The sequence below is a fragment of the Tympanuchus pallidicinctus genome, unplaced genomic scaffold (genome assembly GCF_026119805.1).
Source record: "Tympanuchus pallidicinctus isolate F22 unplaced genomic scaffold, pur_lepc_1.0 scaffold7, whole genome shotgun sequence".
NCBI classification, from domain to species: domain Eukaryota; kingdom Metazoa; phylum Chordata; class Aves; order Galliformes; family Phasianidae; genus Tympanuchus; species Tympanuchus pallidicinctus.
The window spans coordinates 26,741,211-26,766,449 of NW_026294791.1; the positions used below are offsets into that span (position 1 = coordinate 26,741,211).

Sequence of the window (25,239 nt, forward strand, 5' to 3'; positions counted from 1 at the left end):
TGTGCAGACTGACACACAAACAGCCCCAGCTGAGGAGCCAGGTCGCAGGGCCGTGCTTCAGAAAGCTCAGCAAAGCAGCTGCTTCATTACCTGACTACCAATGCCATTTGTGTGAAAGTGGAATGAGGGCAAAGGCTCACCAGGTGGGAGTGAAGCCCACTGGCTCCATGCATGCCCATCAGATATATATGGATGTGTACATATGTGTTGCTGGGGGCCTGCTGGAGCCAGGAGTCAGAATCATTAAGGTTGGAAAGACCACCGATGGCATCTAGTCCAGCCATCAGGGATCCAACAATTTGAGGGCTTGGCCCTGTGCTGATGCGGGTGCTCAGCTTCTGCAGGCCTGGGGGTGCACAAAAGATGGCACAAAAGAGACTGGGTACTTCAGGACCATTTTGCAGTATACATTCTCACCTGGGCCAGGCAGATCCCAACCAGTGCCTGCATGGGATGCTGGGGCCATGAGCACCCATCTGTGTGACAAGGACAGGTTTCCAGACTGGATGTGGCTCTGGGCAGCCTGGTCTGGTGGTTGTTGACCCTGCACATAGCAGGGGATTGAAACCAGATGATCATTGTGGTCCTTTCCAACCCAGGCCATTCTGTGATTCTAAATAGCTGCTGGCCCTAGGGATTCACAGAGGCCCAGTGCCCTACAGCCCCACAGGGTGAGTGCTTTGCTGGGTGCAGCTCAGTGGGTTCCTACTGACATGGCATTGGAAAGATGCTTTCAGGAGTGTTTCCTATCAGAGGTTCCCTACTCTGGGCTCCCACTGCTGCTGGGCACTGCCATAGAGCTGCCCCAGTCCCATCTTTCTCATGCATACATCCATTAAAAAAGCAATTTGAGGGAAAAAGTTCTCAAGGGTGATGGCTGCAAGAAACTAGAAAGAGGTGTGGGAGCAACGTGATATTCTTGGGTTTTGGCATTCTGATTTCGTGTCTATTAATAATCCCCCGAGTGAGTCATATGGAGATGCATTTATGCACTGACTCGGAGAGAGCTGCTGCCTGAAATAGCAGCTCTGTAATTTTTTATGATGCTGTAATGCCAGCACGGTGCAGATTGACATCATTTAGCAGAGCCGCTGGCTGGCAATCAGCTCACCCGTGTCAGGGCCTGAAATAAACACGGGAGCCACGTGCTGTGTTACATAAACAGCCACGGAAGCCATCGCCTGTCAGAAGTGCCTCTTTCCCATTTCCTACAGCTCTCCCTCCTTTTATCCCTTAGCAAAAGCAGAAGCCCCGATTGCCCAGTTTCTTAAACTGGAGCATGAGGAGTTACAAGGAATAACAGCTCCATGTACCTGGCGCTGTGTTTGGCACTCACGAGGTGAAGCCAACAGTCCAGAACAGCTTGACCAGAATATTTACATTTTATTAAATCTTTACAATCAGCAGTTATAATCAAGTACACAATTATGTACACAGATTATATACATTTTAGCCCAACCTTTTACATCACAGTACATCGTTGCCCTTAGAAATATTGTATATGCTTACCACCAGACAGCAAAACCCAACAGAAGTGTTACAGCACCTGTTAGTAGACATCTTCCATAAGAAAATATACGGCTGTAAATCGGGCTGGCTAAAAAGAAAAAAAATCCTATAAAATCTGAACATACAATATTTCATTCACAGAATGTTTCTCTATGTTCTGAGTGACGGCTCTGCACACCACGGCCCGTTTCTAACTTCTCACCAAATGCTTTTCCATGAGCAATGCCTTCAAGAGGAGGAGAAAAAGCTGGGCTCTGGCTTTAAACTCTTTGAGAAACAACACGTGTAAACAATTGAAAATTCCTCTAATATCAAATTGGCTGATCTGAATTACATGGCACGGAGTAAGCGTGGCTCCAGCCAGGATTCCTGAATTCAGTGTTCAACGCTATACAAACCAATGTGCAATACCCAAAACGAAGGGCAGCTGCTGATGAACAATGGATGAGCAGTGCTCCACGTGGAGCAGACAACCCAGAAAGAACACTTACTCTCCTCTCCGAAAGATGATTTACAAAAATAATTAATACATTCTTTTTGCTTTTTAAGATGAGAGTGACAGAAAACCGAACTACTTTCAACATGATACGAGAAGGTCAACTAATGCCACCTCCTCTCAAGGAAACACCAAATGAAAACAACCTGAATTGAACTGCCCCCCCCACCCTTCCTGCTTTCTCAAGAGGTCGCTTCCACTGACCAGGTCTGTACACCTCTCCCCTGCAGCTCTCGTGGTCACCTCCAAGCAGAGCAGAACAAAAACACAGCCCTGGAGGAAGGAGGTGATGGGCACCTGCAGACGGCCACCGCCAGGCACACCCACACCCTGCACCATGTCCAGGGAAACGGCTGTTTGCTGCTTTGGCCACGGGTGCGGATGAGCAGCCAGAGGCAAGCCTGTGGTGCCAAGGGAAGCTCAGCTTTTAGGAAAATTTTGCTATTACACCTAAACTTTCTGCAGGTTAACAAAGACACACCGCCGTAAGCTTGCATTGCAACATTGACAGACTTAATTAACACCATGATCAGAGGACCTCTATACCTAGAAAATATAACCCTGCTTCCCCCAAAAGAACTACCCAGCATGAAGGTGCAGTCCATGCTAGAGAGCACTGAGAACAGCAGCACTCTGCCGTGGCACAGGCAGGCAGAGACCCGTGGGATGACACCCAGCCTGCTGCTGGGCTCACAGCTCCACTAACAAAGGGCACTTATGGCTCCTATGGTCCGACCCCTTCCATGAAGAAACCCACGTCTCAACAACAACAAAAAAATACCCACATCAATACAAAATCCCCCAGCTGAAAAACCTCGGCTGCTGCAAGCACTCAGCTCAAACCTCCACACAGCTATTTGTGCAAAGGAATAACTACAGCGGAAAGCTGATTTATTTTAAAAGGATGCTTATTCACTCTTCTGCTACCTCTTTCTTTCCTCCTCCAAATCACCTCCTCCTCCAATGGTTTAATGTTATCATTCAATTTACGTACATGGTTCTGACTGCCATGCTCCCAAAAGGTGCCTGGGCACTCGCAGCTCCTGAAAGCAGTGTCGTCACATACACATGTATACAGCATTTGCCTGGGATTTCCATTCATACTGTACAGAAGTATACACAAATAAATACAGTATGGCTGTACTAATAACAGTTGCATATTCAGCACGCATAATTTCACCAGCTAAAAGAAAGGTGCACTTCAGACTGGGACTTTTTTTTTTTTCTTTAAAATATCATAGGGACCAATAGAAACCTTCATTTCTAGTCTGGCGCAGCGTACAGGCAGTGTTCATTTATTTTCTCATATAAAACAATTCCTTGAGCCACGACTCTCTAAAAGCAGTTTATACAAATCAACTGAATGACCTGTTGGCAGTTTCTTTGGACACAGGACATCTCGGCTGTCTCAATAACCCCGCTTCCATTGCGGTAAGGGGGATAACAACCATCGCTCAGCTGGGACACGCTCCCAAAGCCCAGAGCAGCACAGCAGCCATTCTCGCTGCTCCCATTGCTGCAGTCCGGGCTGTGGGCCCGACAGCCCCCATTGCTGCACTGCACTGCTGCACCGGCCTCACTGCCCGAAGCATCATGCTACAGAAGCTGCTGTTAGAAGTAAAACTTGGGGAAAAAGAGGAAGATTTTTGTTACTGCAAATCTAATTCTGCTTGGTGTGCATTCAGGGAATACCGCCAGGTGAAACTGTGCCTCAGGTAGGTTGGGTTTTCCAACCTGCAGGGCTCACCGTTTGCCCCAATCTCTTTACCTTCACCTCACATGTAACTTTCATAGCACACCACCAACCTTAACCTGGCAGCCCCAAAGGAAGCAGGCTATCCTCGTTCCCTGACAGCACCTGCTTACAAAGCACACTGCCTTTGGTTTGTGCAGCCTCACCAGCTGAATTTAGCAAGAGAGAAAGCTCACGGGCCATCTCAGTCATTCTTCACGCAGCAGATGGAAGGAGCAATGAGCAACACCACGGTGTCTGGGTGCAATGCGTCAGAACAGAACCAAACTGCTTCTACCTGTGTCTTACAGATGCAGCAACTGGAGACATCACTTCACCTGCTGCTAGCAAGGAAGGCCTTCAGAGCAGGGGGGGGTCAGGGAAACCAGGCACAGCTCCGTTCCCAGCAGGGCAGCAGCCACCCTGCTGCCTCCAGCTGCTCCCGCTGGTGGCTGCTGAATGGTGCTGGCAGCCCCACATGCTCAACTTGTGCCTCCCAGAGGCCGAGGCACCATCACCTCTGGGCACCTGGCAGGCAGAAGTCAGGCTCTCTCCCTGAGCAAACCTCCTGGGACACAGCACCGCGCAGTGGGGCCACACGAGTGCTTCAATTGCACATTCCCATTTTTAAACAGGAAAAATTAAAACAAAGAGCGCGTGCTGGATTTCTATGATAATTTCCAGGTGAAACCTGGTTGCTCATCACAATACTGAATATGTTTTCTAGTTCTCAGTTATCAGGCCTCACTTCTACCCAAAGAGTTCTCCATTCGTTTACTAGCAAATAAGTTATTACTACAAGTCATAGTTCATCCTTCTCCATCATTTCAAATGCTTCTATATCTTCATTCCAGTCTGCTAATATGGATTCCATAGGTTGTACTCTATTGTCCCAGTTAACTTTGGAGTCTGGCTCTGTCTCACTCTGCTGTTCCTGAGGCTGCTCATCCCCTTGTGTGCATGCTGGCTCTGAAGCATCAGCCTCACCAGGTCCAGGGATGGAGGAATCCTGATCTGAAGTGGAAATGCTGTCACTGTCTGCCTGAGCAGGAGATAAGGAATCAGGGTCAGAAACGTCAGAGCTTTCTCCTTCTTCAGGCTCCTCACCGACTGCACCAACATCCTGAGATGCTGAAGAAGCTTCTTCTGAATTTTGTTTGTGTGAATCATTTTCAGATGATTTCTGGTCCATATTCTCCATTTCCAAGTCTTTGAAAGGGAGAGAAAGAAAACATATTTTGAAAAATATAGGAAGGCAGCATTCTACTGTGTAATTCAAAAGCCAAGTTACTTCCTTTGACCTTATTCCTCAAGGAAGCGCAAACTCTCTGTTGATAGGAAAACTATTAAGGAACATACACTACAGAGGGAGGGGATAGAAAACATTTAATCACGACAGAGGACAAGCAATCTAGTGAGGCTGGTTTTAGAGCCTCAAACTTGAATCACAATTCCCAGACAAGCACTAGCTGTCACCCTTCAGACTTCGCAAATACTCCAGTAATGCCAGGCCTCCAGGCACTCCTAAGCCCACCAGAATCACACATCCATGGCAGTGGGAGATGCACTTAGGCTTGCTAAACTGACTTGCAAGAGCCAAAGCCTCCCTCCTCACATCCCCATCCACAGCAACTGACGCTGATGTCTCCAGCGTTGATTTAGTTTGCAACTTTACAGCAGCTGCCTGAATTCAAGCACACAAATTTCTTTGGAGCTCAATGCTTGCAACTGGTATCCAGGATGCTAATATTGCAAGCCCCCAAGGGAGTTTAACTGCATATTTTAATACAGGATACTTACTGCTATCAATAATGTAGTTTGGAATCGTTTTACCTTTAAAGATTGTTGCTGGGATTCCAAATGAAAGCACAAGGAAGGGGAAAGAAGCACATATGTATTACAAACTCTCAAATGCAGAACTATCTTTTGCATTTAGTATTTTGTTATATTAGCTTGAACATAGTTATGAACAAGAGGAATTTGCAGAAGCTATCAAAAAACAATACTGTAGCTTTCAAAGCATCTCCTCTACAAACGTGCAGAAAGTTAATGCTGCTTCTAGCTTACCTGCATCAATAGAGCAGTGCTACCAGGAAGGCTTTCAGCTGGAAAGCCTAGAAATTTCTGCCATATGCAAACATTTCAATTTGAAATGTATTAGCTTGTAATTTTCTAGTACTACTTGCAGACAAATCGCAAAACATCTGAGGTCAGCAGCCTTATTTCTCATGATAACCTCTGACAAGTGGCTAGACAGGCAAAATAATTGTAATAGCTGTCTTTTTCTTTCTGGGTACCAAGAATGTCACTGGGGAGCTTGATAAGCGAGAGGCACTTACAATGTAGGGCACTGGAAACACTTGCACTATTTCTGATACTACTTCAAAGCAGATCATGACAAAAAGGGTTCAAAAGGAATCTGGAGGACTGCATTGTCTCATTATTCAAACTGACACTTAACTTATGAACAGCATTTCTGGATGTGAACGTTAACTCAGGGGGCAAGGCCAGGGAGGGAGGCACGACAACACATTTCTGATAATGGCTTTCATATGATAAAACTAACAGTAAGGTCAGACAGAAAACTGACGTTACCAAAGAACACATTTACACCTCTGGGTAGCAACAGAAATATCTACTGTACATCTCACATTGTGCTGCGGCACAGACAGAACCTAAATCTGCATCAAAGGAAGCCTTTAATCTTACCTCTATCTTTTGCTTTGTCAGAAAGGAGCACCTCCACAGCCTCATACTCCCTGATTGCATCCAGTATAATATTTCCTTCCTTGTTGAAGAGGAAGAGCATGGGGATTGTGATATCATCTGTATTCTTCCCATCACCGGCCATTTGGAAGAGAGGAGCTGTGTCACTGCTGCTTCCCTCGTTGTCATCTAGCCAGACACACACAAACACAAAGCAAGCACACCCCTCTGTAAGTCAGACAGGCTACAGACTTTGAGTAGCTTCACACTGCACAGCCAGCTGGGAGGACACCACGCAGAAAATGGGAAACTGGTTGCAAAAAGCCAGTTTTTGTACTCTGTCCCCCTACCATTTTTTCCATTTATTTTGTACTTCAAGTTCTCCCCAGTCTTCACTGTTTTAAGATCCAACGATCCACAACCAGACATAAACAAAACATTTCTTTATCCCCTGAAAACAGAGTTTCTGTGCTGAAGTACCACCATCCCAGTGAGTTTAACAGCCTTGTCAGCTTCCCAATATCTTCAAATGTGTACAACACAGGTTACATTTACACATAAATTAAAGCTCTATTTACCAATAACGATGCCTCCTATTGCTCCAGCTTTCTGAATGTTTCGTGCCTTTTCAGCAAACATACACTGGCCTCTTTGCATCAGGGCAATTTTCTCTTTCACTGCCTCAGGATTAGTGATCTCTGAGCATCCATTATACGGCTTAATGGTTGCAACAAATCCTCTTGTCTGCGTGGAAAAACAAAACCAAAAACAAAACAAGAGAATTAGAGAAGTAGGTTCAAGCTTGCAAAAGACTCCTAAGCATTTTATTTCCTCCAGTTAATCTAATGCATTAAGTGTCCTCAGTCAGCACAGGCAATCTTCCCCTGGAGCTGAGAAACAAAGAATGGCCACGTGAAAACCTAACTCTTAAATCTCAGCGTGTTTTGTCTGTGCCTGTGAATTGCTGTCTCCAAAAACTGTATGCTGTGAACCAATAGTCTGAGACTCACCTGCTGGGCAGCACCACACCCAGTGGAACTCACAGGATTTTCCCACTGCTTCCAATAGGAACTGTTGCCTCTCTGACAATTTCTTCTTCTTTCCACCTACAGCCTTTTATGGAAGCTCCTGTAACAGCAACTTACTTCAACTCTAAAAGGGCTTCTGCAAACCCATAGCTGACATGGTAGGAAAATCAGCCCTTAAAATCGAGTACCTCTTGAGAAACACAATGCAGATTATATGAATGTGTTTCAGAGTCATACTATGTTATGTGTACTAAATCCTAAATCATGGCTGATGACTTGGAGTGGACCAATAAGCCACTCATTTTAAAAGACCCTGTTCTGTCATTGCACTATCCTGTCATTTTAACCTCTTTCATTCCCTTCCAGTTGGCCACCCTGAAATACTCACAACTTCAATACCAAATCATTTCAGCTTAAGCAATAAGTAACAGAAAGCTACAATCACATACATTCTTACATACCCCTGATTTGTGTTTAGATAAATCCATTCCAAATTGTGCTGGTCCAGCAGTCAAGACCACCCTACCGAAAAATGGGTGGGAAACTATCTGAACAGCACGAGGAGGCAGCTGCTGCTCTTTCTGCTGCTGACTGGAGAGTTCAATCATTTCCTGCATGAACCGTAAGCCATCTTCAGCATCAAGTGAACTTGCTGCCTAAGTTGTTAAAAAAAAATAAAAATAAAGTTTCTCCATAAGTGTTCGACGAGTTTGGGGGACAAAAAAACCCCTGAAATTAGCTTTGCTTGGACCACCATTTACATGACATTCTTTGGTATTTTAGTGGTTCAGAAAAAATGCTGTTTTTACATTGTTTTCCTAACAAAACAATGCTACTGGCAAACATTCAGTGCTATGCAGACTTTAAGGTACAGAGTGCAGGCTCCTGGCACTCATTCCCCAATTGAACTTCTCAGCATCTTCACCATAATGCAGACTAAAAATGTATTAGCAGGCAGGTCTCAAACAAAAAGAAATTTCTCACTCTGAAAACCTCATGCTTTAGGTAAATTGCAATTAGCTATGTTAATTTGACATGAAGAGCCTCCACCTAATTTAATAGAAGATTAAGTGCTACTGAGGCAAGACTTTAACAGCCATAAACTTGCTAAATACAGCTGCACATCCACCTCACGTGCCCTCTTTTCAGTCAGTCCGTCTCTCTTGAGCCTCTAAGTCTTAAACAACACAGCCAGCATGATTTTACCAGAAGTTTTCAGAAGAGGTACTGTTGGGTCTTACTTGCACTGCATGCTGCACTAATTGCACTCTTCCATCTTTAAGATGAATCAAACTGACTCCCATCTTCTTCAGTATCTCCAAATGCTCAGGATTACTGGCCATGAAGTCTCTGGCTCTCAGGGGTGGTTTTGGTCCACTTCCCAAGCTCTCTTCTCTGATAAAAAGAAATTTTTAAAAAAGCATTAAAAATCAGATCATTCTTTAACCATAGCTCTCACAAAACCTGCCCAAGTTACGCCTACCACTGCACCATTAGAGTTCTCTGGAATAAAGTAAAGTACAAATTTCAACAGACAGCAACTTCTCAGCCTTTTTTCAAAGCTGCTTATATCCTTGATGATTTTCTGCTGCAAAAAAGAACATGCAATGTTGACAGTAAGAACCTACCATATGCTGCCTCTCATTCTTAAATAGTCTGCCTAACTGTAAAACTGATTAAAAACAGTTTTCCTGTTACACAGTTCTACTTATTAAGTATAAATATCAAAGAGGTGCTCATAACAATAGGGTTTCTCAACTTTAACAGACTGCCCTAAACCCCTCACAATATGCGTAATGATGTATGGCAGCACTATTTTCTTGTTATGGAAAAAAGTACTCAAGAGACTACAGAAATTCCTTTACAAATCATAGAGATGCATTTCCTGGCTCTGGTAATACCTGGGCTACAATTCCTACTTGGAGCATATGGCTCACAAAGCTCCTTTTGCTTTGACAGATTCACCAATTCCTGATGGAAATGAACAAAGCATTGTTGAAGAAGTCAGAAAAACCAGAATTAGTTTTTCCCATAGCCAGAAGGAATGCAAACTTGAGCACAGCAAGCTCCAATACACTTCAAGTTTTTCCTCCCGTGCCTAATAGATGCTGCTCTAGTCTATAACTGCTATATTAACAAAAGACAGAAGACATTCATCTTACCCTCTTGAAATACTCCTAGGACAGCTCTTATCCACCACATTTTTCAAAGGTTCACGAATGCTCTGAGCAAACATTGGGTCATTTGGGAAGAGGATCTGAGTGTTCGGACAGGTCCAGTCAAAGTTGCTGTCATCCAGCTCTGTGTATTCTGTAGTCTGAAACAGAAGACGCAGATCACCAATTAAAAAGCAGGTTACATTTTTATGAGAAGATGATCAACAAACAGACCCATCCTTGAGTCATCTGTGTACTCGGGATACAGCAGCCGAATGCAATAACCACCCTGTTACCACAAAAAGGAATACGTAATTTTTCCATGCTTCTTCATGCAGTGAAAAAGTTACCAGCGACCCACATCCTTTGGGGGATAAGCACATCAGCTCTAATTTCTAATTTGCCAGTCCTGCATCCAGTTCCTAGGATTTGTTTTTGGCAGAAACCAGTTTATGAGCAAGCAGCAAACAGGACTCCTAAAGCCTGCTCATGACAGCTGTGTTCCTGCTCTCGGTGCTGACCGACTAGACAAAGCAATGACCACTTCATTTGGTGCTGCCCGATTCTGTCTGAACCAGATGCAGTCTTCAGTAATTCTTGATTCATATTACTAAGGCAGTCTCACCTCTCCCTTGAGTAAAAAGATGTTCTAAATAAAACTGCAGGAGAATGACTTCATTCATAAAATAATACTCATGTTTCATGAAGCTTAAGCAGGTTTATACAGAAAGAAAACGAGTCTTCTTGAAAACCTTGATGTGAACAAAATGCTCTCCACCTCAGGAGTAATAGAGGCTTGCAGGCCTGTGAAGGGGCAAGGATTAATCTCTATTTTCAGAGCTGATATCAGATCAGGACTTAACATTTGCATAAGTTACTGTTTCATAATTTGAAATCACATGAATCATCTGAAGTGGAAGATCCAGAGACACGTTTAGTCTTCTCTTAGTTTTGCATTGGGTAACTGGAGAAGTTAACTTTTCTGCTTAAAATTAAAGGCAGTATTTACTTACTTTAAAAAAAAAAAAAAAACAACAATCCTATTTACAACATATTTAATTAAAACCAAATATTTAGAGGTTTCCTCAAAAACAAGAACTAAAAGGCTCTTAGGTTACCAGAATAAATACTTTAAAGTAGCCATCCTCTAACTGTGATCAACAGTAGGCATCTCTAAAGAAAGAAGGCCTGTAACACTCTGCAAGTTCCAGCTCACTAGGATATGACCTTTCCTGTTTATGAGGAAGAAAACCCCACAGACAGGATATTGGGGTTGCTACCACCAATTATCTCACAGGCACTTCGAATTCGTAGCACTATGTTTACATTAAAAATAAATTTACACATTCATTTTTTCCTTTTTTACCTCATGAGATAAATTCCATAATAAAGCAAAACACCTCCACAGCCTCTCAGCCATTCTGCAGGATCGTTATTCCAGCTCCCTCAGCACTTGTGCACCCCATTGGAGCCCAGGGACATAGGAACACATCTGCTGAGGTATTCCCAGGCCCGATCCTCTTCCACAAGAGTGTGTTTCATGCAAGTGGTCAAGGCCATTTTCTGCATTATCTTACTTTTATGTCATATTTGTAGCTTAGACTTAAAACTTAAGTGAACTGCATTAGGATAAGTCGCTCTATTCTCTTCTTTGTCCTTTTACTGAACGTTTCCTGTTCTCAAACCACTTCAGAAGTTAAGCCAGCACTTCACAGAGCACGCTCTGTGGGAATGCTGAGCATCTCAGAAATAATCACCTTCTCATGCTGGGGATGAAAGCTGTGTAAAATTGTCTTTCAGACCCTTCAAAGAATTCCGTGCATGGTTTGAAAAATGCTGATCATACAGTCAACAAAAAATAAAAAAAAGGGAAAAAATGAAGTTATATTACAGGTGCTGAAAGAGTTCAGTAACATACAGGGTCCCTTTTAAATCCAACTAAAATTCCTTCACCCCCCCTTTCCAAAACTCAAAGATAAGAGATGATAAATGTTCACATACATAACACTTCAAAGAGAATATCAAAGAGAGTAGGATCTCCAGCATTAAAAAACAATAAATCCACTCCATGACTCATGAAATGTATTACCAACACTGGATGCTATAAGCAAGTCATTCAAAAAGTTTTCACTTCAAATACCATAAAACAGTATTCACTAAAATAAAGGAATTCATACCCCCAAAATCCTACACACCCTCCTACTCATTTCCTCTCTCTCTCATTGCTTACCAGTCGTATTTTAATCCTGTAAGATTAATTATGCCACCTTACTGGACACAAGAATCAGACAGAAGACTTTCTATGATTCCTCATGGCACAATTTGAATGCCAGAGAGCATTTTGGAAAGCAGAGTTGATTTATAAATCCATTTATGTTCTTAAAGGTAGATAATAGAGGTATATCAGATGGACTGGAATAATTTAACAACTCAGAAGCTGCAACTGCATCTTGTCAAACTAAATTTGCAGCAGATACAGAAAAAAGAACTTTGAAAATGTGCAGCCTGTGTAATAAAAACTTAGCAACACTGCTAAAATTTCAGAAAATTAAAAGAAAATAGATACAAAGAAAAAAAGATTATATTGAATTATTTTAGAATTTACACAGCCAGAGAGGGACCAATTCCTTTGAAATACTGCTAATATTCCACAACTTTCTTCTCAAGACTCCATGGTGCAGAATCTGATTATGGGAATATATTTCATGCACATGTGCCTGTCACTGCTCATATAATGAAACAGTTCACATTGAACAGAGTGTCACAGTGTAGTACAAATTACTATTTCTATTTCATTTCCTCTCTCTCTCAAAAAAAAGGGAACTGCTCCAAAGTACCACTAGAACTGATGGAAATGTGAGTTGTTACTTACTGTATTCTTTTTAGAGATGGTTTGGTTTGTGGTGGAAAGCCAGAGTGGTAATAGATGAGCTTCTGTAGTGAATATATAATCTTCTATATCAAATATCATGTCTTCCTTATCAGCAAACAGCAGGTAAAGATATTTAAACATCTCAGCCAGAAAGAAAGAGTCCATTCTAGAGAAAAAAAAAAAAAAGGCCCTTTTAGAAGATATGCATTGCTCTAATCTGTCAGTTAAAAAAAAATACTCATTTTGCTCCATCCCTGAAGGCTTCATGACTATTGTTATGGAACTTTAATCCATCTGAATTCCTTTCACTTCAAAGGAAACTGTTCAATGTGCTGAATCAATGAATGCTCAGTAGAAGGTGGCATTACAGTAAAAACAAATAAGTCTCTTTTACAAATTTCTATTTTTGAAGTATATTTTATTTGAAATGAAGCAATCTATTACCCAAGCCTAATGAAAGCGTGCTTGAAATGAAATGCTATTAAACTATATTCTCACATATCTGAACCTACAAAACTACTGAAATAGTTTACAGATTTTGATAAAAATTGATAATTTCAGACTTGGTTATCAATCACAGAACTGTTCAGAGCTCCCCAGTTCAAAACAGACATGGATCTCCTAGAAGGAGTCCAGCAAGAGTCCAGCCATAAAGATGATGAAGGGCCTGGGGCACCTCCTGTATCAAGAAAGGCTGAGCAACCTGGGTCTGTTCAGCCTGGGGAAAAGACTGAGAAGGAATCTGATCAGTGCTGATAAATACCTAAGGGGGCATGGGAGGCAAAAAGATGAGGTCAGGCTCTTCTCAGTGGTGTTTATTGATAGAACGAGAAGCAACGGACTAAAACTTGAACAAAGACAGTTTTGAACTAACATGAGCAAGAACTTTACAGTCAGGGTGATGGAGCACTGGAACACACTGCCCAGAGAGGTTGTGGAGTCTCCTATGGAGGTATTTGAGACCCATCTGGATGCCTACCTGTCTGACCTACTGTAGGGAACTCCTTTAGCTGCTGTGGGGTTGGACTTGATCTCTTGTCATACCTTCCACCCCTGAGATTCTGTGTTATGGCTTGGGTTGGAAGGGACCTCAATGAGTGATTTGCCTGCTTTCAGAAATTAATTAATTCCATTTCATCAGAAAGATAACTAGATTTTCAAATAAACAGATGTTTTCACCTGTCTTCATGGCTTCCCGTACGAACGTCCTTCATTGCAGCAAACCCACAAGGCACTCTTGCATACTTGTTCAGGTTTTCAATGAGTGTTTTTCCTACTTCTAGATAGTAAGGATCCCCCGTAGCCTATGAAAACAACAGAAAACAAATAAACAGGTGTGCTCAGACTTATCACACAATTAGCAGTTTTTATTTTACTAGCAGTAATATTATTTCCATAGCTTACTGCACACCAGTAAGGCCTAATTTCTCAACAGTACTCAAAAGTCAGAAAAGGGGACCTCAAATATGTTGTCATTTTTTGCAGATATGCACACAAGCATATGAAAATGCTTCCAGAAGTCCAAGACCTTAGTTGCAGCTCTGTAAATTACAAATTAGTTTTTGTACTCAAGTCTCTAGAAGATCCCCGAGAGAGCTCAAGAAACACTAAATAACTTTAAAAGTATGGTCTTTTGATGCAGTGTCTTTTTTAATTCTAGGCATATAAAACAACATTTCTAGAACAATTTTTGATACCAATAATGCTTCCATCTGGAAGTCTTACAGAATAGCCTGGAGACAGGCTGCTCGCTCTGTAACTGAAACAAAGCACCAACAAAACCCTCGGTGCAACCAAAAGTCAGAAGAATGAAAGTGACTTTACCTTATACAGGAAGTAAGTGCTCTCAGCAAATTCAGGCCTTAAAGGATGCTGAGCCCAGTGAACTCTGAAGTCTGTTGTGAAAGCCTGAGGAAAACCCGCAAAAAAACCCCAAAAATAAATGGTCAGAAATAAATTCAAGAATAAAACCACACATCAGTTTCTTCTGAAATCCACAATAACAGTACTACAACAACTACAGCACATCAGTGGAGGACCAAAGGCCCAATATCAACTTCTGGACACCACAGGAACCTCCATTCATTTAGTACATTTCAGGTCAAAACCTGACACAGCGCTGTAGCACATTTAGCACAAATCAGATTAAGCTGTGCCAGCACTGGAATCCTGACACCATCCAGCCTCTTGAGAGTACAGCCCTGTAGGGCTGTCAGGAGGCAACAGGAGCCAGCTGAGTTTGTGCTCAAGTCCCAGGAAGGAGCACGCAGCCTCCAATCTCCTGCAGCTGCAAAAGCACACTGCTGCAATCCAGGCAGAGCAGCCTGATGCAGGGCTGTTCCAGAGACCAAGCAGAGCTGACAAATACCATATCTGCAGATACACCTACCACCTGACACTTCCACTACATTAAAGTGTCATTTCAGACTGACAGACTGTAAGCAATTGTTTCTAACATAAGAAATGCCAGAGACCAGAAGGCAGTTATCTGAAAGTTCCCCATTCTATGCATTCATTCTTAATATCCACTGTCGTTTCTGTGACAGATTAAATTAATTACTACTTCATACTAGGGTTTAAACAATGCCTTTGCTACAGGGTATGGCATATTGGCTTAAACACCAGTAAGAGATCTTCCAAAATCTCCTTTGTAAGTACAGAGCACTGAAAAAACATCTTTAGCATTAATGCCATTATGTTACCAAGCAGCTACAACCACACGTGTTTATATAAACTATGCAAATTGAAATGAGACAAAGTCAATTTTGAAAGGCTGAAATGCAAAATCTCAGCAATTATTAATCATTACTACCATGTTAATTACAGCCTAGCTAAATGACAATATTTCATCTTCAAAGCAGCTGTCATTAGAACTGTAAATTGCATAAGAATGTTGTGGAAGCGAGCCTCTGATTTTAAAGACACGAAACCTACTGCTGTTCCAAATGGGTAGCTGACACTGTTCAAATGAAGAATTAATTTATATGATCAAATCCCAATCACCTTACCTCAGGAAGAAAGTTATGCTTCTTTATAACTTGGTACAGCATCTCGTGAGTTTCAATAGCAGGTCTAATATCACCCTTCAATACCTAAAATTCAGTAACAAAATGTACATGAACTTACCACACATACAAGCAATATTTGAAGTTAGGCACGCTCACACTGCACACCAGTTTCTACATTTGCAGCAGATACACACTGTAAACTTTACCCTCTTTCATTCTAAGGCATTGATTATCCTTAAGAAGTTTTTAAGCACATCACTGAGCTCATGAAGACTGCCTGCACAGAAAAAGGATCTTTACCACTTTCAGACAATTGCTGTGGAAATGTGATTCAGTTTGTCTTAAAGGTGTAGCTAGCAAACAAACTAGGAAGTTTGTCTCTAGACTACTAAAAAGGCAATTTAATTCAAGTGTCTTCAGGAGTGAAGGATGAGAATCATATGGACGTGCTTTTCCTGATGCACATCAATTTGCACCATAGCATAGAAACTGAGCACAGGAATCTCAATTCAGTGTTTTTGAAAACCAAATGACAAAGCTTGACTTGTTCATTGCATATCCAGCCTATTTAATTGTTCCTTTCTTATTAAAATCAATTCGTACATGGGTTTTTAAACATTACCTGCAGTCCTGGGAAGAAAGCCAGCAAAGAGTCCATCCAGGTCCTAGCATTTAGCATTGGCTTATGAATATGAACATCAAGAAGGAGAGGTGGTTGGCTAATGTACTTCATTATGGCATCATAGTGCTGACAAATAACAGGAAAACAACAAGCTTATATTATCTTTAAAAAACAGATTTATATAAACAAGCCTATGGCATTGTGTCAATGGAAGGGCAAGTACAACACTCCCAATCATTACTGGGCATTATTTGGCAATGCCTATTAGCTTCAAGTTTCACAGGCGAAACAGGTAGCAGGTATTGCAATGCTCCACAGTACTACAGGTGCAATTTAAGTCACATTTTCCAAGTAACATCATATGCAGAAAGGGATACTCAGCAGCCAGTCATAAGCAAGTAGCTATCACAATTAGAGCTGGATATAAGGAATAACTTGTTCTCAGAAAGAGCAGTGAGGCACTGGCACAGGCTGCTCAGGGAGGTGGTGGGGTCACCATCCCTGGAAGTGTTTAAGAAAAGGGCAGATGTGGTACTGAAGGCCACGGCGTAGAGGCAGATGGCAGGTGGACGGCTGGACTAAATGGTCTTAGAGGTCTTTTCCAACCTGAATGGTTCTATGATTTTAAGATAAAAAAGTGCTTTTATTGAATATTGCTATTTTCAAAAGAAGGAATATTCTTATGAAAGAATGATGCTGATGGAGTTACTGAATAACCTTACAAACTTGGGAATCTAAGTAAATACACTTAAATGTGTGCTGGTCCTTAAGATCTGCAACACAATGAAAGATTTGGGTTTTGATTTTCGGATTTTTTCTCCAGAACAGAAAGAAGTTGTAGCATGATTTGTAACACAAAGCCTTTTCACTGCTTTAAAGAAATCTTTTCAGTATTATACCAGCCACGACATTCTTGAAATACAGATTCTCCTGCACTGGAAAACTGTCCAGAAGATCTCTACCCTCATTAGCTGGGGTTACAGTAGCTGCTGAGGGGACATATCAACCCAGATTAGCACAAACTCATTAAAAAGAGCTGGCACTGCAGACATCAGAAGTCACTGAAATTCTGCTAAAGATCACAGGCTAACAGATGACTTACAATACAGATGACTGACAACAGTCTTAAATTAGCCAGAACAGGAGGAACAACCCAGAGCAAGGTGTTAACTTACCGTGTTAAATCTTTCCAGGAAACTGTCATCTCCCAACAGGACGTAGGCTTTTAATAAATATTCATAATATGAATCTATTCCCGCTCCAACTCCACTATCTGGAAGCAGTAAAAAATGAAAACTTGGTTTGACTTTAAGTAGCTACAAGAGCATATTCACATAACTTCATTTTGATTTTAAAGACGCTTTCAGTAAAAGGAAAAGCTGTAACTAGAATTTAGGGGTGGATGGATGCAGACATACGATGCTGTATGCCTACACTAAAGACTCTGCAATACCAATACACATAATAACACAGACATGCATTTAAGCTGGCCGCACTTTCCTCTCATGAAAAGATTTCTACTGACTGCCATGTAAAACCACAGTCCTATCTGTATTTTGTTTATAGCAGGATCTCTGAAAGTACATCTCAAGGCACTCCTATGTCAGCACTAAAGTGAATCAGAACACCCCTGAAACAAAGGAAACTAGTTTCTCAACCAAAGTATGATTTCAGAGGAAAGTCAGGCCTCAGTTTAGCAGGTGTATCTTGCTCCAAGTGCCCATCCCATTAACATTTTAAAACAGTCTACAGAAAGTTATTCATATGGGGGAAAAAGTTGTCAACATTTTTTCCTTGCCCCAAGCCACCTGCTCTCACCAAGCCTGGACTCAGAATAGCACTCACCTTTGCGGACCCAGTCTCCTGTGTGAATATTAATTGTAACACCCACCAAATTGCTGCTGCGCTGCCTCTTTTCCCAAATGAAGTCAAGAGCTTTCCGTGCGTATTCCTGCAACAGCAGAACATTGTTAAAGGAAATTACAGAAGAAAATAGATTATGACTGTTGGTACAGTAGACAGTACTGTCTACTAACAGTAGACTGTTACTGTCTACTGAAATTAAGATGCTGTGAACTATTAAGATATTTCATGTAAACTGTAAAACTCAGTACAATACTGCATATGCTTAAGTAGCAGCATGCTCAGTCCACATCAGATGTAAGTAGTTACACCAGGCCCATACTGAAAGATCACAGATCTGGATTTAAAAGAGCCTGCCTTCTTTAGAATAAAAAAAAAACCACCACCCATAACCTTAAAAAATATCATTTAGCTTTCTGCGGACATCAAACCCCCCGTTAGGTGTTGTACAACTTCACTGGGGCTGTTCTTATGGAGGCACTTCTACAAATACACTCTAATACAGCACAAAACCATAATACAGATGGCAATGCTCTTCATTAAAAGGTACGTATTACTGTTTTACTATTTTAATCTTTCCTGCTTTGTGACAAGGAAAACAGAAAAAATATTGTTAAGACAAAGCCTAACCTGAAATTTCAGAAGAGAGTTTTCTTACCATACTAAAAACCTCATTATCATCTGCAGTGACTGCTTAGTATTCCTGGACTCACCGAATCTCTCAAGAGACTATAATTTAACCTCAGCAAGAGGTGTTTACTAACTACCAAACAGTAAATCTCAACAAAATGGCAAACATTTAAAACAAGTGAGCATATTATCTAGACAGGTTCCAAGAGACAGTTCAAAGAAGGGCAGTGCACAAATGCCTGCAGAATGCTGATTGCTAGCAGGATACATGGCAAAAATATCATAAGAGTGCTTAATTTTCCCTTTTTGAGTTGCATTTTCAGATACTAATATCTCACGGGCTCTCAAGAAAAGGGTCACTTTTCCTGTTGCTTGCCTGACCCCTCTATCTTAAAACTAGGTAAATAACATCCTCTTGCTAGAGTCTTCAAGTTGTTTGTTGTTTAATACTGCATTATTATAATTACTTTCAAACAAACTCACTTCCTGTAAGCTTTCAAGAAAGTCAAATGAACACTTAGAAAAAAGCCCCAAACCTGAATGCACGAAGACCTTTTCCGCAGAGCCCTTAGGATATGCACCCATTCCAAATTACAGAAATTTAACAAATGAATTCCTAATCCCCCCAAAACCAAGAGATCAAAACAAGCAAACCTCAAATATAGATGTTCCTGTGAATCGACTTAAAGCTGCAAACTCCAGGATCAAAGTACCTGCACAAGCTGTGCAGGTATCAGTCTCTGTTCCTGTTCGTGCTTCTGGATGTCTTACACCAAACTTTAAATTAACCTAAAGAAAAGCAGAGATTTTTACCTTTATTTTTACTAGCTGCAAGACTTTACACCCGTGTAGAGATAATTCACACTCCCATCTGTAGAGCAACTAGATCCACACATTTTCCAAGACAAAAAAGAGAAGACCATAACCCCCACCTTCAATTTTGCTTTGCTTTACCATGTACTGCCACCTCAAACACACACAAAATCATCCAGAACAAAGACAAAAATACCCAAAGATCTGTGGTGTGGTTCACTGGCCATTTGATTAAAGAATACCATTCTGACAGTCAAGCCCTAGCAATTTATTTACCTGAAAACCCAAACTCAGACCATCAGAAGTGCTCCTGGAATTAAGCTCTGCAAATATCTCAGTACTCCTGGCTGCAGGGGGTATCAGCAGATGGACCTACTTTTGTACCAGGCATGTTCAAGAGAGGGCCAGCACACCAGAATGTTGAGAAACACCAAACTTTTTGCAACAGACCTTTCCAAGTAGAAAAACGTTGATTCACTGAACCTGAATCTGTCATTCAAAGAATACGTACCATGCTTTGTTTGAATATGACAGATATTTTGTTAAGTGAATGTTTTTATTTACAGCTTCCCAGTTACATCTGCCCTCTCTTAAAGATCAGATGCTGAGTATGAAGTTGAACCATTCTATGTTCACGTGCTCACAGGTTAATTTTTCACTGGCTGAGAGATATGTGCAAAAAAAAAAAATTACTCTCAGCTATTTTACTGGTAGCTACAGGAGCAAGAAACCAGCAGACAGCAATGAGACAATATTTCTGTGTTCGTTATTTACACACACCAGCATATATTAAAACTGCCAGAGCTGGAAGCTTGGGGGTTCAAAGCACCTAAAACTGTTTCTTTTCCCCCCTGTTTCCTTAATACACGTGCAAGAGATTGCAGAAATTGAGATTAAAACCAAACAACAAAGATTTTGCTTATGGAAGTATTTCTGAACTGCAGAATGCACAGAACTTACTCTTGGGTAAGGGAGACCACTAGTGGTGTTAAAGGCAGGTAAAAGCTTGTAGCCCAGCTCCTTTGCCATGTGCAGAAGTTCGCCGTTGTACCACTGCATGTATTCACCTTTGTCTTTCAGCATAATTGCCACTGAATGCCCACCAAGGAGACCACTAAAACCAAGAGAAAACATCCACAGCTCAATAGGTACATCCATCTAAACAGCAGTGCAGCAGTTTCTGTGATGCAGATAACTATGTAAATAACTGGGCTATGATCACCATTTTCAGGAAGGCTAAGCAGATGCAACTGCCATCAAGAACTGCTGTCAGTATTTTAAGAGCAATTCTTATTGTTTAGGACTCTCCCAAACTGCAGATGAATCACTAATTCATCCACAGTTGTTCAGGACAGCTAGCACCTCTCACTGCACATAGCTTAGAGCAAACTTGCTTTGATCAGGAAATTGGAGTGCAGACCTCCACAGGTCCCTTCCAATAGGAAATAGCTTCCTATCCTAAACATTGAAGTGCTCTATTAAACCAAGTATTGAGCAGTGCAATCTTTACGACTGCTTCATTACAACAGAACAATGCTCCTTCAGCACACATAGGTTCTTTTTAATCAAAGAAGCTGTGCCTGCAGCAGTCAGACCGGGTCAGCTTGATTCAGTACCACTGCATTGATTCCTGCCTAGCATTTTAAAACCTTCCTTAGGGCAAGTGTTGAATTATGCTAACTGACAAAGGAACAACTATTCTAAACGTGGTGACATAGCATAGAGGAACGCCTTAAGGACATTTAACTAAAAATAAGAGTTGTAAAGAGCTCTGAAAATGTGAAAGTTACTCACCCAAGGACTCTTATGTTGGTTTCAAAGACAGACACAACTATGTCGTTATCTAAATTAACATCCTTGATTACTTTTTTTACAGCCTCTTCAAACTCTTTGGTTTTATTCAACACCTGGAATACAAACATAACCAAGTGTTTAGGTTCCAACACAGCTTTACAGAGTCATACAGTGTGGAAGAACAAGAGCAACAGTTTAATAAGGACAGCATTTCAGATGCCTTACATTGGTATTCTGGTCATGTTCTGACACAGTGTGAACAGACATTAGTACTATTGCTTTTCTAAGGAGATAGAAGAAAGCAAATGAAAGCATTATGCAAAGAATAAAGAATGCACCTTTACTATTACCCAGGTGTTTGTGTGTTCCCCTATTCCACAGCATAACTGCAGTGCACCAGGGTGCACCAACAGTAAAAGCAGAGATTGGGCTGTTCCACTGCCTCCAGTTGACAGAAGCCTCCTATCTAAGCCACATCCCAAGCTCAGTGAATTGTCCCCTCAGCCCTTTTCCTCCCAGCAGTGTTCTCCTTTGGCCTGAAGAACTGCTCCAGCATTTCCTACAGGTTTGCTTTCACACTGACTTTTTTAATCCCTCTTTAAGAACTTTTGTGACTTATCCAATTCATTACCCTAAGTGCCTCTAAATCCAACAAGTATTAATCCTGCCCTAAAACAAGAAAAGAATAAAATCCAATAATCTGAGAGTAACAGACTGCATTTTCAACATTTGTGATTCAGGGACAGCCAAAGGTCATCTCACAGCAAATCATGAGGAGAGAAGAGCTGTCGGAAGATGAGCATTACATGACTCACACACCAAGTCAGTGCAGTCAGGATTTTCAGAGCTTTAAATTTGTTTGCTGGGAGATGCAAATGGCTAAAAGTGATCCCTGATTTCCAAAATCTACTTTAAGACTACAAGATACGTGACTGAAGTCTAATGGAAAGTACTATATTGACAATTGGCATCTTTTAGGAAGAGGCTGTGGCAACGCTTCCTGGCACACGTGCCCAGGGTGCACTTGTTAAATATGCATTTAACCCTGCAAATTCATCCACAAAACATGTACATGCAATTTAAGAAAACCACCTCAGTAGGTAGTAGAGGTACTCACCTCTTAGTAAGAATGTTACCATAAGCTATAACTGATAAAAAAAACTTGCTTACATTTTTTGTTAAGACAGAGCCCAAGAAGGGATAAAGCATCAGTGAAATACAGAAGCATTCTAGTATTCTTGCAACGAATTCTGACTACCACGACCTCAGCACTTGGAAGTCCACAGCACTGGCCAATTCCAACAGATGGCTAAAGATGACAGGTGATGAAGGTGTACATATCTCTTCTTTTTTAAACAAAACAAATCTAAGTTAAGTCTGAACACCAGAAGACAAGTATTTTGTTCTACCCATGTTTACCAACAAATCAAACCTACCACAAGAGTGTCCAAGGTATCAATCAAGGTCAGGGAGAACCTGTGAAATAAGATGTAAAATGGATTCATTATAAACCTGTGCATTTAAAAATTAGGTCATTTAACAGCAATTTTAAAAGCAATAACATTGAAGTGGGGATTATAAAGATTCCTTTATTTACTGCAAAGCTTTCAAAGCTATTGCAAGCATTTTTATTTCTTTTCTCCAATAAAATCTATTGAAAAGAGACCCAACATTGTTCAAAGTCCATTTCAACCTTTCCTTTTTAAGAAGAATGGTGACTTATTAAATAATAAAAAGGTTTATTTATGTAGAAAGACCAAAAAGTCACTCCAAACTCATTTGCTCTAATCAGAAACTGTTCCATATATCTATTTCAGGAAAAGCCACTGTTTGCTGTAATCACACTCAGTGTTTGACTCAGTAGTGAAAGAATAAAGAAAACATTATTTTGTTCTGTAACTTTGCAAGGCTTTTAAGAGACATATGGTACCCAACTGCAGTAGGATGCACTGTTTGCAAAAGGAGTATTGCAACAAGGCTTGTCCTAATCCCTTATCCTTCTCTGGGCCTGTTTAGTGCACACCAAGTTGGGTGGATGTTTGGCTAAACACAATGAGGTCATTCTCAAGTTAGCAGACAGATAGCACTCATGGAAAAGAATTCATAGAACATGAAGCAACTGCCTCATCCTGTGATTTTCCTTTGTAAAACCACACCATGATTGCAAAGAATAGTATAGAACACAACTGATGAGCCAGCTGGCAAGAAAAAGTACTAAAAGAAATCCAGTGCCTAAAAATATAGCTGATTATTAGGGCCATAAAATGGTACGTATGCAGAAATACAAGCATTTGAACCATTCAGTGCAACTACAGGACTGAAAGGCATTTTCACTCAAATGACAGCAAGCTACTATGTAAATAAAGGTCATTAAAAAGAACAGACAGGTTAAAAATCCAAGTTTTCAACAATTCTTTCTCATCAGTCATCTCTGTCAATACCTCCAAGGTTGATCCATGCAGTTTTAAAGACAGCAAGACTATATCAGAATCTGTAGAATAAGTTTTCTGTGTAATAAAAAATAACCCAAATGACACAATAGCACACAGTGAGTTACCTTAAAGCACTCTGGCTTTAATTAATGTCATTCTGGTGAAGGACACCAACAAAACCATCACCTGCTGCTTTTTGTTTTTAAGTTTTTGCTTTAGGAACATACACTGTCTGCATACAGACAACACTCGTGGGGAAAAAAATCTATTAGAAACACTTAGAGAAATTAAATTGTGGCTCTGATTGCTCGATTTAGCTTGGAGAATTTAAAATCTACATTTTGTTGGCTAAAAGATCAGTACTTTATATTCCAGTTTATCCGAAGAGAAAAATTATGAAGAACTTCAGCTCTGAAATAACGGTTTATACTCAGGCAGTGGCTTCAGGCTATCACGCACGTGATGAACATTTGACTAATTATGTTTTCTCAGAGCCTTCTACTAGAGAAAGCATTTTAAGTATCACTTATAAGGCCAGCATGATAGCAGCTTACAGTTTTGTGCAGCTGAAAATTAATCCCTATAAGCCCTATTCAGTAGTTACTCGGTTAGGTTGTGGTTTGACTTTATGATCTTGAAGGTCCTTTCCAACCAGCTCTGCTCACTTGGCTCTGCTACAGAAAACACTTGCAGAATATATGTATAAATATATACATAAAAATTATCTTTGCATATTAATCAGCAGTCAATTCTCTTCTCCTGATTAAGGTACAAATCCACATCAGATAAAATCATGGGAGAAATGGAAAAGCCATTTCTGCCTAATTGGAAGAAGTTAAACAACTATGAATTTTTTTTCCAATAGCTTTTTTCCCCTCCGTAGGAGAACTTTTGAAACAAATTACTGATCTGCATGTCCCCACAGAATCTTTGCCAACAAATAATTGTCTGGGCACGTCAGCTGAACGGCCAAGTGCTACAGGCTGCAAGCTCTATGTAGATTCCTAGAGGTATAGATGTGGCAGTAAGTGCTCCAAACACTGACTTTCCCAGGGCATCATCCACGTCCCCACGACTTGGCTCCTGACCCCGCACCCGTCCACGACAAGTTAAAGGCATGAGTTCATCAGCTGGATAGGCATGATCCTGCAGGGAAACAAGGGAAGACAGTTCAAACCATTACCGCCATTCCAGTAAATCTTCAGAGCTTGCTGAAAGCAAGTCCACTTTTGTTGTACTTCATTAAAAAACAATAAATTGCAGAGCTGAACAGAGCAACAGGACCTCACTCTCCAACCTCCTAGAGAAGTCTGGAACAACCAACACCACAGCCAAAAAATACCCCCAAGACTCTCAACTCACTACTTATCTGGATTAACAGCTGTGTTCTTAGAAACAAGGTGCATACAAAAATTATTACATTTCTTAGGCAGAAATTATCTTGAAGATGAGCCGAAGAACTGGTACTAATGCAGGCTTTGTCAAGGAACTGGTATTTCATGGACAAATCAGAGGGAATCGGCCCTCAAAGTCACTTTGGGAACTTTTCCAAGTGAACATACGTGACTCAGGGTCACA

The 25,239-nt window shown here is 41.0% G+C and overlaps 2 protein-coding genes across 2 annotated transcripts in view; one reads left to right on the top strand and one right to left on the bottom strand.

Moving 5' to 3' along the window:
• Positions 1-25,239, top strand: part of LOC128072182 (uncharacterized) — a 406,177-nt gene that overhangs the window by 131,409 nt on the left and 249,529 nt on the right. The gene's annotated exons all lie outside the window — the stretch shown is intronic.
• EDEM3 (ER degradation enhancing alpha-mannosidase like protein 3) overlaps positions 1,364-25,239 on the bottom strand; it is a 29,098-nt gene continuing 5,222 nt past the window's right edge. Inside the window, exons 3-20 of the mRNA XM_052665669.1 lie at positions 24,707-24,807; positions 22,666-22,705; positions 21,230-21,342; positions 20,396-20,549; positions 19,277-19,411; positions 17,975-18,080; positions 17,305-17,402; positions 16,130-16,255; positions 15,508-15,591; positions 14,324-14,407; positions 13,679-13,803; positions 12,500-12,665; positions 9,634-9,788; positions 8,713-8,866; positions 7,933-8,127; positions 7,022-7,187; positions 6,447-6,632; positions 1,364-4,946 (exon numbers count right to left, since the gene is read on the bottom strand). Of these exons, the coding sequence (XP_052521629.1) occupies positions 4,540-4,946; positions 6,447-6,632; positions 7,022-7,187; positions 7,933-8,127; positions 8,713-8,866; positions 9,634-9,788; positions 12,500-12,665; positions 13,679-13,803; positions 14,324-14,407; positions 15,508-15,591; positions 16,130-16,255; positions 17,305-17,402; positions 17,975-18,080; positions 19,277-19,411; positions 20,396-20,549; positions 21,230-21,342; positions 22,666-22,705; positions 24,707-24,807 (2,595 nt within the window). The 3' untranslated portion in view covers positions 1,364-4,539. The remainder of the gene's footprint in view (positions 4,947-6,446; positions 6,633-7,021; positions 7,188-7,932; positions 8,128-8,712; positions 8,867-9,633; positions 9,789-12,499; positions 12,666-13,678; positions 13,804-14,323; positions 14,408-15,507; positions 15,592-16,129; positions 16,256-17,304; positions 17,403-17,974; positions 18,081-19,276; positions 19,412-20,395; positions 20,550-21,229; positions 21,343-22,665; positions 22,706-24,706; positions 24,808-25,239) is intronic.